This window comes from Phyllopteryx taeniolatus, chromosome 10, assembly GCF_024500385.1.
Source record: "Phyllopteryx taeniolatus isolate TA_2022b chromosome 10, UOR_Ptae_1.2, whole genome shotgun sequence".
In the NCBI taxonomy this organism is placed as follows: Eukaryota; Metazoa; Chordata; class Actinopteri; order Syngnathiformes; family Syngnathidae; genus Phyllopteryx; species Phyllopteryx taeniolatus.
Window position 1 is genome coordinate 13,808,714 of NC_084511.1, and position 13,795 is coordinate 13,822,508.

Genomic DNA, 13,795 nt, shown 5'->3' on the forward strand with positions numbered 1-13,795 from the left:
CATTCATTTGTTCCAGCCCCCCCCCTAAAAAAAACACCATATTATTTTTGTTCCGTGTTTAATTAAAGAAAAATAGCACTATGTTGTGTAAAAACATAAAATAAGAAAATGCAATCAAATAAATAGTTTTTTAAAGTGTACTTCCTGTACTTGGGGACAAGCTGAGTCACAACTACAACAACAACAGCAGCAGCAGCAGCAACTGTAGTGTTGTACGAGGTGTGTCAGGAAAATTGGAGGACTTGTATCTAAAGTTCCCATCAAAGGAATCCCCCTAGAGTCTATCACACTATCACAAGGAGTTTGTCATACCAATACACGTTTACATATGATATAGCACGAAATTTCATACCCAAGGTCCCAGATTAGCCCAATAAATCTCAAGACTTGTGAAATACATAATAGATTAAGAAAATAAGATACAATAAGACAAGATTTAAATAAAGATTTTTTTTAAATTTGCAGTTGTGAATGTGTGCAAAGGGGAGAAATTGCAGCAAAAAATTGGATGCAGCAAAAATACAAATGCCAGGACTTGAATTGCACATAATATTACATGTTGTCATGGTGAATGAAGCATGTAATCACTAGTCTTCCTGCCACAGCGCTTGCTGGCTCTTCTTGTGCAGCAAACACCACAGCACAGGTTGATCGTTTGGCCGACACTGAAGGGGAGAACTCATCATCTTGAATGTTTTATATCATACTGTATATTTCAAATTGGCAGCACGGTGGACGACTGGTTAGCACATCTGCCTCACAGTTCTGAGGACCTGGGTTCAAATCTGGCCTCGCCTGTCTGGAGTTTACATGTTCTACCTGTGCCTGCGTGTTTTTTTCCCCAGGTACTCCGGTTTCCTCCCACGTCCCGAAAACATGCATGGTAGGTTAATTGAAAACTCTAAATTGCCCGTAGGTGTGAATGTGAGTGTGACTGATTGTTTGTTTATATGTGCCCTGTGATTGGCTGGCGACCAGTTCATGGTGTACCCCACCTCTTGCCCGAACATAGCTGGGATAGGGTCCAGCATGCCCGCGGCTCTAGTGAGGATAAGCGGTACAGAAAATGGATGGATGGATGTTAATTTTTTTTAATTCAATAAGTAGTTGCTGCCCTGTGAACGTTTCACCAAGCTTGTTTTGGAAAATAACAGCTGGCACTATCTTAAGGGACTCGAGTTACATGAAACAAAACACGCTCAACCAGTTCATGCAATTTCCCTGACTGGCTCATCAGCCTTTTCAAAATGTGTTCACATTGCTTTGATCTTGCTGTTTCACTTAGGTGCATCTACTCTTGTTGTAAAAGAACACTGATTTCATCAATGCATTGATGGATGACACTCGTAGTAAATCCACCCTCTATGGCAGGCTTGGATCTGTTGTAAATCTGATAGTTGACTTCCAAACCTTATTCCATAACTCAACACACACTGATTGAAGTTAGCACATCGGTCTCAGTTCTGAAGTTTAGGGTTCAAATCTCAGCCACAGCGTTCATGCGTGGTGTTTGCATGTTCTCCACGTGCTTGCCCAACATGCATTTTAGGTTGATTGAAGACTCAAAATTGCCTATAGGCTACTGTAGGTGTGAATGTGAGTGATTGTTTGTTTCACCATTGTGTAGATGCCTGATTGGCTGGTGGCTCATCCAGGGTGTACTCTGCCTCTCTCCCAAAGTCAACTGGGATAAGGTGGTGTAGAAAATGGATGGATGGATGATATATTGAACTGTCATACATCTTTATTGTGTAATTAGGTGCATTGACAAACAAATATTTTTGCACAATTAGTCCTATAGAAATAAAGAAGGCTTGTTCTCAAAGGATAATTTCACAATTTCATTATTTTGCACTTTTTTCCTGTTGCTACATCTAAAATATAAGACTTTTCGTTACATTGTGGCAAATTAAATTCAAAACAAGTGTGCAAGTGTTGACATTGAGCTGGATTGTTATATAAAAAAAGCCACTCTCTGGACTATTTTCCACAGTAGTTTCTAAATGGCACTACTCAGAAAAAAAAGGTACATTTTCAGAGTTTCATTATTATTAATGTCAAAATCTTTCTTAAAAAGCAAACCAAAACTTCATTCTGTTCATTTCTAAATTACATTTAAAAAAGAGAGAAATATAAGATATGGCATGACTTTAAGGCAGTAATACATATTTTTTGATCAACTCATGTTGGCACATGGAGGCAGGAGATGGGACGGGATCATATGGAAGAAGGCGAGACGAAGCCATGCTTGAGCAAGGGGTGAGTCATTCTTTCATTTTCTTTTCAGCATCAATGTCTACAAAAATATCAAAAGGAAGACCAACAGAAAAAAAGAATTGATGATACAATACTGACAGGAGTAAAAAAAAAAGTCATGTATCTAAACTACAGTATTCTGTATAAACAGTATTCTCATGCAAGAGACAAAACCAGTGGTTCAAAATTATCATCCATAAAGAGTCAAGTCATTAATAATTACCAATGCATTTGATACAATTGTGAAAATGCTTATCTGTATGTTCATGTTATTTCTAAGCATTATGCAAATCAATGATAATTGTTGAGTATAATGAGGTTTTTGTTAAGGCACATCCTGTACTAAACTGCTTCACAATAATAAGTGAACTAGGAGTTATTCTTTTATTGGGTGTGTATTTACAGATGACCCTTGATCCAAAGTCTTCAGGTGCTATTGGCCGGGAGGTGTTGCACTGCCAAAGACTGGTGAATGGGATTGAATTGTCCTCAAAAGTTACCACCTACCGCTTTGAGTCGGAAGTTTGTTCTTCTCTTGTGTTGACGTCCTCCGCAGCGTTTTCATGTTAAAGGTCGTCACTTCGTCTTTGATGGGATTGTCGCTCATTCTGCAAGCTGTTTAAAAAGCAAATTATCATCTTATTGTGTAAATTGGTGCGTCGACAAAAAAGTGTTTTTGCGCAATTATAACAATAACAATAAAATATCCTTGTTCTCAAAGGATCATTTCACAACGCATTTATTTTCATTACATACTTACGTTCTTCCATCATTTTCTTTTCCTCATCAATCTCTAAAAAAATATCAAAAGGGAGAGAAATAGGAATAAAGAATTGATGATACAATACTGATGGGAGAAAAAGGTCATATACAGCTCATTCGGAAAGAATTCACAGTGCTTCACTTTTTCCACATCTTATGATAAAGCCTTATTTCAAAATAGAATTAAAAAAACAAAATTCCCCTCAAAATTCTACACAAAAACAACAACTAAAAAGCTAAGAAATCACAAATATTCATAGCCTTTCCCATAAAACTTAAAATTGAACTGAGGTGCATCCTGTGTCCATTGATCATCCTTGGCTGAGATGTTTCAACAGCTCTTTTGTGATACGCCCTGGACTGTTTGTCAGCCAATCAAGGACACATACAGTATAGACAAACAACCCTTCACGCTCAAATTCACACATGGCAATTTAGAGTCTTCTTTTGGAACCCATCCATCCATCCATTCTCTGTACCGCTTATCCTCACTAGGGTCGCAGGTGTCCTGGCGCCTATCCCGGCTGTGGTAAATTCAGTTGCTTGGGCATGATTTGGAAAGGGACAGACCTGTCTTATAAGGTTCCACAGTTGACAGTGCCTGTCAGAGCACAAACTAAGCATGAACTCAAAAGAATTGTCAGTAGACCTATAAGACAGAATGGTCTCGAGGCCAAGATCTGGAGAAGGACACTGAAAAATTTCTCCTGTATGAAGTTCTCACAGTGGCATCCATCATCCTTAAAATGTAAAAAGTTCTAAATCACCAGGAGCCTTCCTAGGGAGGCCGCCGATCTAAACTGGGAAATCAGGGGAGAAGGGCCTGAGTCAAGGAGATGGCCGAGAACCCGATAGTCACTCTGTCAGAGATACAGCATTCCTTTGTTTTAAAGAGTGTCCAGATAGAAGCCACTCCTTGGTAAAAAGGCACATGGCAGCCCGCCTGCAGTTTCCTCAACAACACTTGAAGGACTTTCAGACCATGAGAGGAAAAACTATCAGGTTGGATGAACCAAAGATAGAATTCCTAATCGGTGTGAATGCCAGACAACACGATGAGACAAAAACAAGCACCGCTCATCACCTGGCCATTTGCATTCCAAATTATTCCTCTTCAAAATGAAATCCCTACAGTGAAGCATGGTGGTTGCTTCATCATGTTGTGGAGATGTTTTCTCAGAAGCAGGAACTGTCAGGAGTCAGGAAATTATGAGTGCAGAAATGCACAGACATCCTGGATGAAAACCTCCTCCAGAGTCCTATTGACCTCACACTGACACAAGGGTAAATCTTCCATCAGAACAGACCCTACACAGCCAGGACAACTTTGTGACTGCACTATGTACTGTGGCTCAGTTAGTAGAGCCAGTCATCCAGTGATTGAAGGGTCGACAGTTTGAATCTCGGCTCTGAATGGGCGCTGTCGAAGTGTCCTTGGGCAAGCTACTGAACCACAAATTGCTCCCATTTTTCCTGGCACCGCATGGCAGTAGCTGTTCATTGATGTGTAAATGTGTGTGTCTGTGAATGGGGGAATATACAGTATGAGCATCTGTAAAGACTGTTAATACCAATGTACTTGTGATTTCTTATTTTTTATGTTTTTAATAAAGTTGCAAACATTTCATTGGGGTGATATGAGTAGAATTTTGAATTATTATTTTTTTTTTAATTATATGTTAAAATGATGTGGAAAAAGTGAATACTTTCCAGATGCACTTTTTTTTAATGTAAACTATTCAAGCTTGTGTTGAACTGTACTTTCATAGATTTATTTGCACTTATACACACAAGAGACAAAACCATTGGTTCAAAATGAACATCCATAAAGAGTCAAGTTATTAATAATTAAATGCATTTGATGCAATTGTGAAAATGCTTATCTGTATTATCATGTTTTTATAAGCATTATGCAAATCAGTGATAATTGTTGCGTATAATGAGGTTTTTATGAAGGCACATACTGAACTATACTTCTACACAATAGTAAGCGAACTAGGGGAGTTATTCTCTTTTTGGGTGTGTATTTACAGATGACCCTTGATCCAAAGTCTTCAGGTGCTATTGGCCGGGAGGTGTTGCACTGCCGAAGACTGGTGAATGGGATTGAATTGTCCTCAAAAGTTACCACCTACCCCTTTGAGTCGGAAGTTTGTTCTTCTCTTGTGTTGACGTCCTCCGCAGCTTTTTCATGTTAAAGGTCGTCACTTCGTCTTTGATGGGATTGTCGCCCATTTTACAAGCTGTTTGAAAAGCAAATTATCATCTTATTGTGTAAACTGGTGCATCGACAAAAAAGTGCTTTTGCGCAATTAGTCCTATAACAATAAAATATCCTTGTTCTCAAAGGATCACTTCACAACGCATTTATTTTCATTACATACTTACGTTCTTTCATCATTTTCTTTTCCTCATCAATCTCTAAAAAAAATTATCAAAAGGGAGAGAAACAGGAATAAAGAATTAATGATACAATAGTGACGGTAGAAAAACGTCATATACAGCTCATTGCGGCTTTTGATATGGTAGATCATAATATACTGCGGAACAGGTTGGAAATGTGGGTAGGGCTAAATGGAACAGTCCTTAAATGGTTCAGGTCCTACCTGAGGAAAGGAGTTATTTTGAAACCATTGGAAGTGTTCAGTCTCATCGAATGGCAATGACCTATGGGGTCCCTCAAGGGTCAGTTCTTCGACCCCTCCTGTTCAGCCTGTATATGCTACTCTTGTGTCAAATTCTTCATAACTTTAATTTTGACTATCATAGCTATGCAGATGACACACAGTTATACCAAGCAGATGACTACAGTTCAATTGAGGTTTTGTGTCACAGTCTAAAACAGATAAATATCTGAATGAGCCAAAATCGTCTTCAATTAAACCACAACAAAACTCAGATAATTGTTTTTGGCAATAAAGAAAAGAGAATTGGTGTTAGTAAATACCTGGAGTCACTCTCTCTAAAAACCAAAGCCCAAGTCCGAAACCTTGGTGTTCAGATTCCGACCTGACTTTCAACAGTCATATCAAATCAATTACTAAAACTGCCTTTTACAATCTGAAGAACATATCCAGAGTGAAGGTTTGCATGTCTCAAGCAGACCAGGAGAAGCTCATCCATGGTTTTATCTCAAGTAGACTTAGACTTGACTATTGTAATGGTCTTCTGACTGGACTCCCTAAAAAGAACAATAAACAGCTGCAGCTCAAACGGTTTAAATCCCAAATACATGAATGAAATGCTAATGGAATATAAACCCAGTAGGGCTCTGAGATCGACAGACTCAGGTCAAATAGTGGAGCACAGAGTCCAAAGCAAACGTGGTGCAGCAGCATTTAGCTATTATGCTGCACACAAATGGAATAAGTTGCCAACAGAAGTGACGTCAGCCCCAAGTGGGCATGATTTTAAGTCCAGGTTAACAACTCTTCTTTTCTCACGCACTTGTTCACAAAGAGGTGAGCCTCGCCCCATCTTTGCTTGTGAATGACTGAGCAATTCAGGGAAGCTCCTTTTGTACCCAATCATGGCACCCACCTGTACCCAATTAGCCTGTTCACCTGTGGGATGTTCATCCATCCATCCATTTTCTGAGCCGCTTCTCCTCACTAGGGTCGCGGGCGTGCTGGAGCCTATCCCAGCTGTCATCGGGCAGGAGGCGGGGTACACCCTGAACTGGTTGCCAGCCAATCGCAGGGCACATAGAAACTAACAACCATTCGCACTCCCAGTCATGCCTACGGGCAATTTAGAGTCTCCAATTAATGCATGTTTTTGGGATGTGGGAGGAAACCGGAGTGCCCGGAGAAAACCCACGCAGGCACGGGGAGAACATGCAAACTCCACACAGGCGGGGACGGGGATTGAACCCCGCACCTCAGAACTGTGCGGCTGACGCTCTAACCAGTCGGCCACCGTGCCCTGTGGGATGTTCCAAACAGGTATTTGATGAGCATTCCTCAACTTTCTCAGTCTTTTTTGCCACCTGTCCCATCTTTTTTGAAACGTGTTGCAGCCATAAAATTCTAAGTTAATGATTATTTGCTAAAAACAATAAAGTTTATCAGTTTGAACATTAAATATCTTGTCTTTGTAGTGTATTCAGTTAAATATAGGTTGAACATGATTTACAAATCATTGTATTCTGTTTTTATTTATGTTTAACACAAAGTCCCAACTTCATTGGAATTGGGGTTTTAGCTCATTCGGAAATATCTCACAGTGCTTCACCTTTTCCACATTTTGTTATCCATTCCATCCATTTTCTCTACCGCTTATCTTCACTAGGGTCGCGGGTTGCTGGAGCCTGTCCCAGTCATGGTCTGTGTTTTGGTTTGGGTTGTGTTTAGTTTTGTTCCATGTTTTCCTGTGTTCCATGCTTGTCGTGTGCTCATTTGGTTGTTGTGTCCACCTGTTCTCGTCTACCTTGTGTCAACCAATCAGCGCTCTCCAGCCACTCGTGTCTTGTCCAGGTGTTCCTCGTCTCGTCAATCTGTTTGTATTTAGTTCCCTGGTTTCTTTCAGTTCTTGTCGGTTCATTGTCGTTGTCATTGTCTCTGTCTGTGCCGTGTCATAGTTGCCAGTTGTCGCTCAGTCATGTCTTGTTTCTTGTTTTGGGTTTACTCAAGTGTTTGTGACTTTGTGTTTAGATTTTGGACTCTGTTAATTTAGTATTTAGACTTTTTCATGATCCTTGTTTTCCTTTGGGTTTTTTTCCCCTGCACTTGGGTCCTCCATGTTTTTGCCTTGCCTTCCTCGCCTTCGACCAAACGTGACAATCCCAGCTATCTTTGGGCGGGAGGCGTAGTACACCCTGAACCGTTCGCCAGCCAATCGCAGGGCACATTGAGACAAACAACCATTCGCACTCACATTCACACCTATGGGCAATTTAGAGTCTTCAATCAACCTAGCACACATGTTTTCGGGATGTGGGAGGAAACCGGAGTGCCTGGAGAAAACCCCCCCCAAGCACAGGGAGAACACCCAAACTCCACACAGGTGGGATTTGAACCCCAGTCCCCAGAACTGTGAGGCAGATGTGGTAACCAGTCGCCCACCGTGCCGGCACATTTTGTTATCATAAAGCCTTAGTTCAAAACGGAATAACTTAGTTTTTCCCCAAATTTCTACACACAACACCACATAATGACTTTTTCATTTTATTTTTGCTATTTAGTAGTAGCTGCCATTAAAACTTTTCTAAAAAATAGAACGCTGGACACTTCCATGTTAGCAAGCTAAAGACTCCTCTCAAATATCCCTTTCATAACCCAGATTGTTAAGAAAGTTATTTTCATTCAACTCAGCAATTTCTTGAACTTAAATGGACTTTTTGACAAATTTCAATCAGGTTTCCGAACTCATCACAGTACAGAATCTGGTCTTATCAAATTGCTAAATAATATACGATTGAATACTGACTTGGGAAAGGTGTCAATTCTGGTCTTGTTGGATCTCAGTGCGCCTTTTGATACGGTCGATCATAATATACTGTTGAACAGGTTGGAAACGTGGGTAGCATTAAATGGAACAGTCCTTAAATGGTTCAGGTCCTAAAGGAATTTATTCCATGTTGAAATAAGGCTGTAAAAACTTAATGTGGAAAAAGTGAATACTTTCCAGTTGCACCGTTTTTTTTTTGGGTTTAATGTAAACTATTCAAGTTTGTGTTGAACTATCATTTCATGGATTTATTTGCACTTACACACACGAGACAAATCCAGTGGTTCAAAGTGAACATTCATAGTCACATTATTAATATTTAAATGCAGTTGGAGAAGTTATCATTTTCTACTTCATAAACATCTTACAAATCAATGATCATTGCGGAGGACAATGAGGCTCTCGTTGAGTCACATACTGTACTACACTGCATCAAGTGAACTGAAAGAGTTATTGTTTGTCATTGGGTGTGTATCCACAGTTCACACCTGATCCAAAGTCGTGCAAGTGCGATTCACCGTTGGCCAGGAGGTGTTGCACAGCCGAAGGCCGTTGAATGGCATTTTATTGTCCTCAAAAGTTATTACCTACCGTTTTGAGATGGAAGTCTGCTTCTATCTGTTGTTGGCGTCTTCCGCAGATTTTCTTTATTGAATTTCGTTACTTCGTCATTGACGGCATTGTTGTCCATTCTGCAAGTTATTTATTTTATTTTTTTAAAGCAAAGATAATCAAAATCACAATTTTCAAGTGAAGTGTTGCTCAATCATAACTAAACACAACCTAATTATGTGTTCACCACTAAGGGCGCGGTCCGTGTTGCATGCCCCTACAGGTAGCCTACACAAGCCAAGCCCATTCAAATGCCTGTGCGTGGTTGAACCCTGAAGTTACGTAACTCTCCCGGGCACGAGAAACAATACACATTTCATAACACGCACTGTATTCATGTTCAAATGTTATATCATGGCATATTTAATGTCGGTCATTGTGATTCACTGAGACAAATAAAGCGACAAGAGAGCCAATGGTGCACGCAGGAGACATGTTTAGAAGAGGATTAAAGCATAACAAGCATATGTACAAAGTAAAGTGTGCACTGTTTAAATTAGAAATGGAGGTGCCCAAAGACAATGCATTGTGTCCCGCGAAAACACCAGTTCATTCAAAAAGTAATTTCAAGTTAGAATTCAATTATGGCAGAATGTGCTGCTACAACACATTACATACGCGTTTGCGCACCAACGTCGGATGCACATGCAGCTAAACATACAGCCAATAATTTTACCTGTTGTAGAGCTGTGTAGTGTTATAAAGGATCGGCAGGTAAGAGGAGTCTGACGGGAATCGAGCTAAACAAACAGCTTATTAACTCGACGCAACACGCCCAATGTGCTGTATGCCAACATCATACCTATGCCATTGGCTCTCAGCGTTCACAGGCACTTCGGTTGGACACAATTTAAATATTAAAGGCGGCCCCTTTGGCAACGGCCATGGTTATCCATTCCCGCATTGCAACAGCAAGGTACAATTCTTGGCTCCTGCCAGGGCATGCAAGTTATAGAGTGAACTGTCTTGAGTATTGCCAGGAAACTCAGTGCACTTCAATGGTTGCGGGGGGTTTGGGGTAAAGAGCTTGGTGGTTATTTGTGATATACCACCATCTAGAGGACTAAAAAGGGCATGGCATACTGATATGTAAAAAAAACAAAAAACAAACAAACAAACAAACAGAAACCACTAAAGTGCATGACAAATATTTGCTTTAATAGAAAAATAAGGCAAAACCATGACTAGTGTAACGTTAATTGCTTTTTTCTACAGCTATCTATTTACACTTCACAGGCTACAATTGCACAATCTAATACAATTAAATATGAGAACGTATGCAAAATTGTGGCTTCACAAACATATTAATGCTCAATTCTGATTGACACTGTCAAGAAAGACATTCTTTAAACAATACATTGTTGCAGTAACAACTTTTAGTATGATGCACTGCAGTTCTACACAACTGTCATCAATCACATTAACATGTATTTTTGTATTCTTACTTTAATACCACCTCTGACAGTTTCAATCAAAACTGAACATTATTGTTTTTGTAAAGGACACATATTTCCAACACAGGTCTTATATTATACAGTATAGAAGGAAATTGTGCAGGTGTGCCTAATGTTGTGAACGGTGAGAGTCCACGTGCACTTTGATAAATTAAAATGTTTCAAATTTCAATTCAAAAAGTGAAACCCGTTAAGTAAGTTAACCTTTACTAGACACAAAATAAAATATGTGATGGTAATAGTTTTATGATTTGATGATTATGGCTTACAGCTAACAAAAACCCACAACTCACAATCTCAACCTATTAGAATATTACACAAGAAACAACCAAACTGAATTTTAATAAAAATTAGGTAGAAATTGGCCTTCTGAAAAGCATTTTTCTGTGTATTTAATGAAGCTGTCCAATATAAGAGTTAAACTTTTTGAGCTAAGCTATTTATAAGATATTCTAATTGACTAAACTGTACTGTACTTGTATATATTGAGGTTTTTTTTGCGTGTTTTGAATTTGTTGAGTGATTTTATCTACATTCAAAGAATAATAGTGCTTGGTGGATTCACTTACCACTCTTTGAATCCATTAAAACATCCGCATTCCACCTCTAGACCCTTAACGTTACATATTGAACACAAATCCATCCCTTTTTAAATATTTCTCTCCAAAATACACAAAGGATATTATTCAGCTTCTTGAGTACTTTTATACAGTAGAAATGCAAGGCACATGAGAGTCACCAGCACCTTTATTTTTCAGTGCATTAATTCTTACCTGCAACATGGAAGTCGAAACAGGGAGTGAATGACTTTTTTTTTTCTAAATGAAGATGGCTTCTTGTTTTGTTATTTAAACAATTTCTTTTTATAGTCATGATTTATGGTTACATTATTGTATACACTACTCTCAAAAACTTCGGGATATTCAGCTTTTGGGTGAAATTTCAGGATGAACCTAAAATGCACTAAAACCTTTACAGATGAACTTAATTTGACCTTTAAACTTTTCAATGCACTTCCAACTGTGACATTTTCCGTACTTTTCAGACAACTTGCTGTTCTCTAACAAGTAGCTGAAGGGCACACAACAGGTGTTTAATCCAGCAATTGACCAACAACTTTCCCTGTTCAATTAAAATTGGTATTTAAACAGTCCTCTTCATTCTGTTCACATTTCGACATCATAAGACCAAGACGACACCCAACATTTGATCAACAGTATTTTACCATTGCGAGGTTTCAAACAGGATGTTTTCAACGGAAGTGGCCACTAAGCTTAGAGCGTCAGTGTCATCAGCTCAACAGGTTATAACAGAGATAGAGTATAGAGGGACTGGAAGAGTCACAGAATGGCATAGAAGCGGACATCCCTTTTTTTTTTTTAAACACATTCAAATCCTTGAGAATGGCAAGTTGTTGAAACATTGGACAGCTGGACATGTGTTTGCAAAAGTTTAGAGAAGGCCAACTAAAGTTCATCTTCATACTAAAATTTCATCTGAAAGTTGAGTATCCCTAACTGCTTGTGATTAGTGTTTGTTGAAATACCTTAACTAAAGGAGTCATACTACATTGATATAGAGTGGAGACTTTGTCTACATTAGCTATACACTTCTTTGAGCTTGTCAAATGTACTACTTTTTCTGTCAAAGGGTTGATGAAGCAGCAATTTACCAATTCTATTTTGCTTAAAGTTGAGAAAATCCAATAGATGCACAGTGGGATGTATTGAATTTCTGTTCGATTATTTCTAGAAACAGCTGCTCAGCTTGAGTGTTTTTGCTGCCTGTCATAGATGGCTGTGGTTATTCCCCAGGTGATACATGATCTCAGAATAACCAAGGCACCCCCGCGGTACAGTAATAGGACACTCCTCTGCCGGGAGTTCCACAGCATCCTCCAACAGGCCATCACGCCTTTCACCTCTGTCTGCACCTCCACCTGCATGTTGGCCACAAGCACAGACAGAGGGAACAGGGTCAGGCTGATCGCCATGGAAGCCACAGTCCCAGAAATGAAGGAGGACGCTAATGGGGAGAGCCCCTGCCCGGCCACAGCAGCACTCAAGGGTCCTTTCAAGCCAAAGTAAAGGGAGCTGCCCAAGGCATTACGAGCCACAATGGGCAGGAAGGCGCGGTAGTATCCAGAGGCCAGCTTTTGGGCTTTCAGCTTAACAAGAACACTCTTTAGTGTTGGTAAGCGGCGGTCGTTGTGTCCGCTCTGCAACACATTCTGAACACGCTCAAAAGGTGTAAATAGCACCGCTTCGATCATTCCTACACCGAGCCCCGCCGCAGCAGGAAGCACAGAGGACGGGATGACACTGAAGGAGGCCAGGGAGAGCAGGCGGAGGAAGGTATCTTGAAGTCCAAAGAGCAGTGTACCACTGAGTGTCCTCATCAGTAACGGTGGGGTCACCCCCCTGTAGAGCTTCACAAGACCTTCTTTGTGGAGCTGCGCTACTGCCCGGTAAACCTGAATGTTGTGGATTTGCTGGCGGAAAACAGTCTTGTAGACTGGGAAGACAATAAGTGTGGAGAACAAGCTTGAAGTCCCACCATGGAGGTAGCTATGGAAACGTGTCTTTGAGTGCCTCAGGACCTCTTCATCTTGTGTAGGCTTGGCACTTCCTGCCATCCTTGAGCTGAAAAATGACATCACTAATCAATTTCAACTGCCTCACCCTCATTCCAGACTGCCATACACATATAAATAACAAATAATCCTTGCAACAAAACAAAAAAACTTCCAACCATAAAAATCTAATTTTAACAAACATAAAAATGAAGCAAAATATGTACTTACTCTTTCAAATGTCACGATACAACAAAAGCCACAGCAGCAGCACCATTGACTTCTCGATGTCAACTCGAAAAGGGAGGACATCAACATTAATTAGCATGCCCCACGTGATGATAGCATGTTCTTCTATTTTACTCCACAATAAGAATTTACAAAAAAAAAGCGGTCAACCTTCATCAGTTCTAGCTGTAAGTAGCCGCGCACACATAACAGAATGCGGTGCGTTAAACAATTATAGTCCCGCCCCCTTTAGAATAACTATTGGTCAAGATTGTGACGTCATGTTGTCAGGGATTGGTCGTTTTTTTCTATCAATCAAACATCTTACATGGGCGTGCCGTACCTATTTATAAATGATCCAGGAAATTACAACTTGTCGTCCTGTGAGTTGGGGACTTTGACACGCGTTGTTTCAATAATACATCTTATAAAAGAAAATAATTGGTAGTTAGATTCCTGTCAG

At 39.9% G+C, this 13,795-nt stretch overlaps 2 protein-coding genes across 2 annotated transcripts; both read right to left on the bottom strand.

Annotated features, from left to right (window-relative positions):
• Positions 1-1,726: 1,726 nt before the first annotated feature.
• tmsb1 (thymosin beta 1) lies at positions 1,727-9,908 on the bottom strand. Its single transcript, XM_061786996.1, has 7 exons — positions 9,755-9,908; positions 9,058-9,158; positions 5,407-5,439; positions 5,154-5,261; positions 3,017-3,049; positions 2,764-2,871; positions 1,727-2,296 (listed from the first exon to the last, which is right to left on the bottom strand). Exons 2-7 carry the CDS (start codon positions 9,155-9,157, stop codon positions 2,265-2,267), a joined length of 414 nt encoding a protein of 137 aa, XP_061642980.1. The 5' UTR covers position 9,158; positions 9,755-9,908; the 3' UTR covers positions 1,727-2,264.
• A 307-nt stretch (positions 9,909-10,215) lies between these two features.
• Positions 10,216-13,722, bottom strand: LOC133484444 (solute carrier family 25 member 53-like). Its single transcript, XM_061786994.1, has 2 exons — positions 13,336-13,722; positions 10,216-13,174 (listed from the first exon to the last, which is right to left on the bottom strand). The coding sequence occupies exon 2, from the start codon at positions 13,165-13,167 to the stop codon at positions 12,295-12,297; it is 873 nt and encodes a 290-aa protein (XP_061642978.1). The 5' UTR covers positions 13,168-13,174; positions 13,336-13,722; the 3' UTR covers positions 10,216-12,294.
• Between the last annotated feature and the right edge of the window lie 73 nt (positions 13,723-13,795).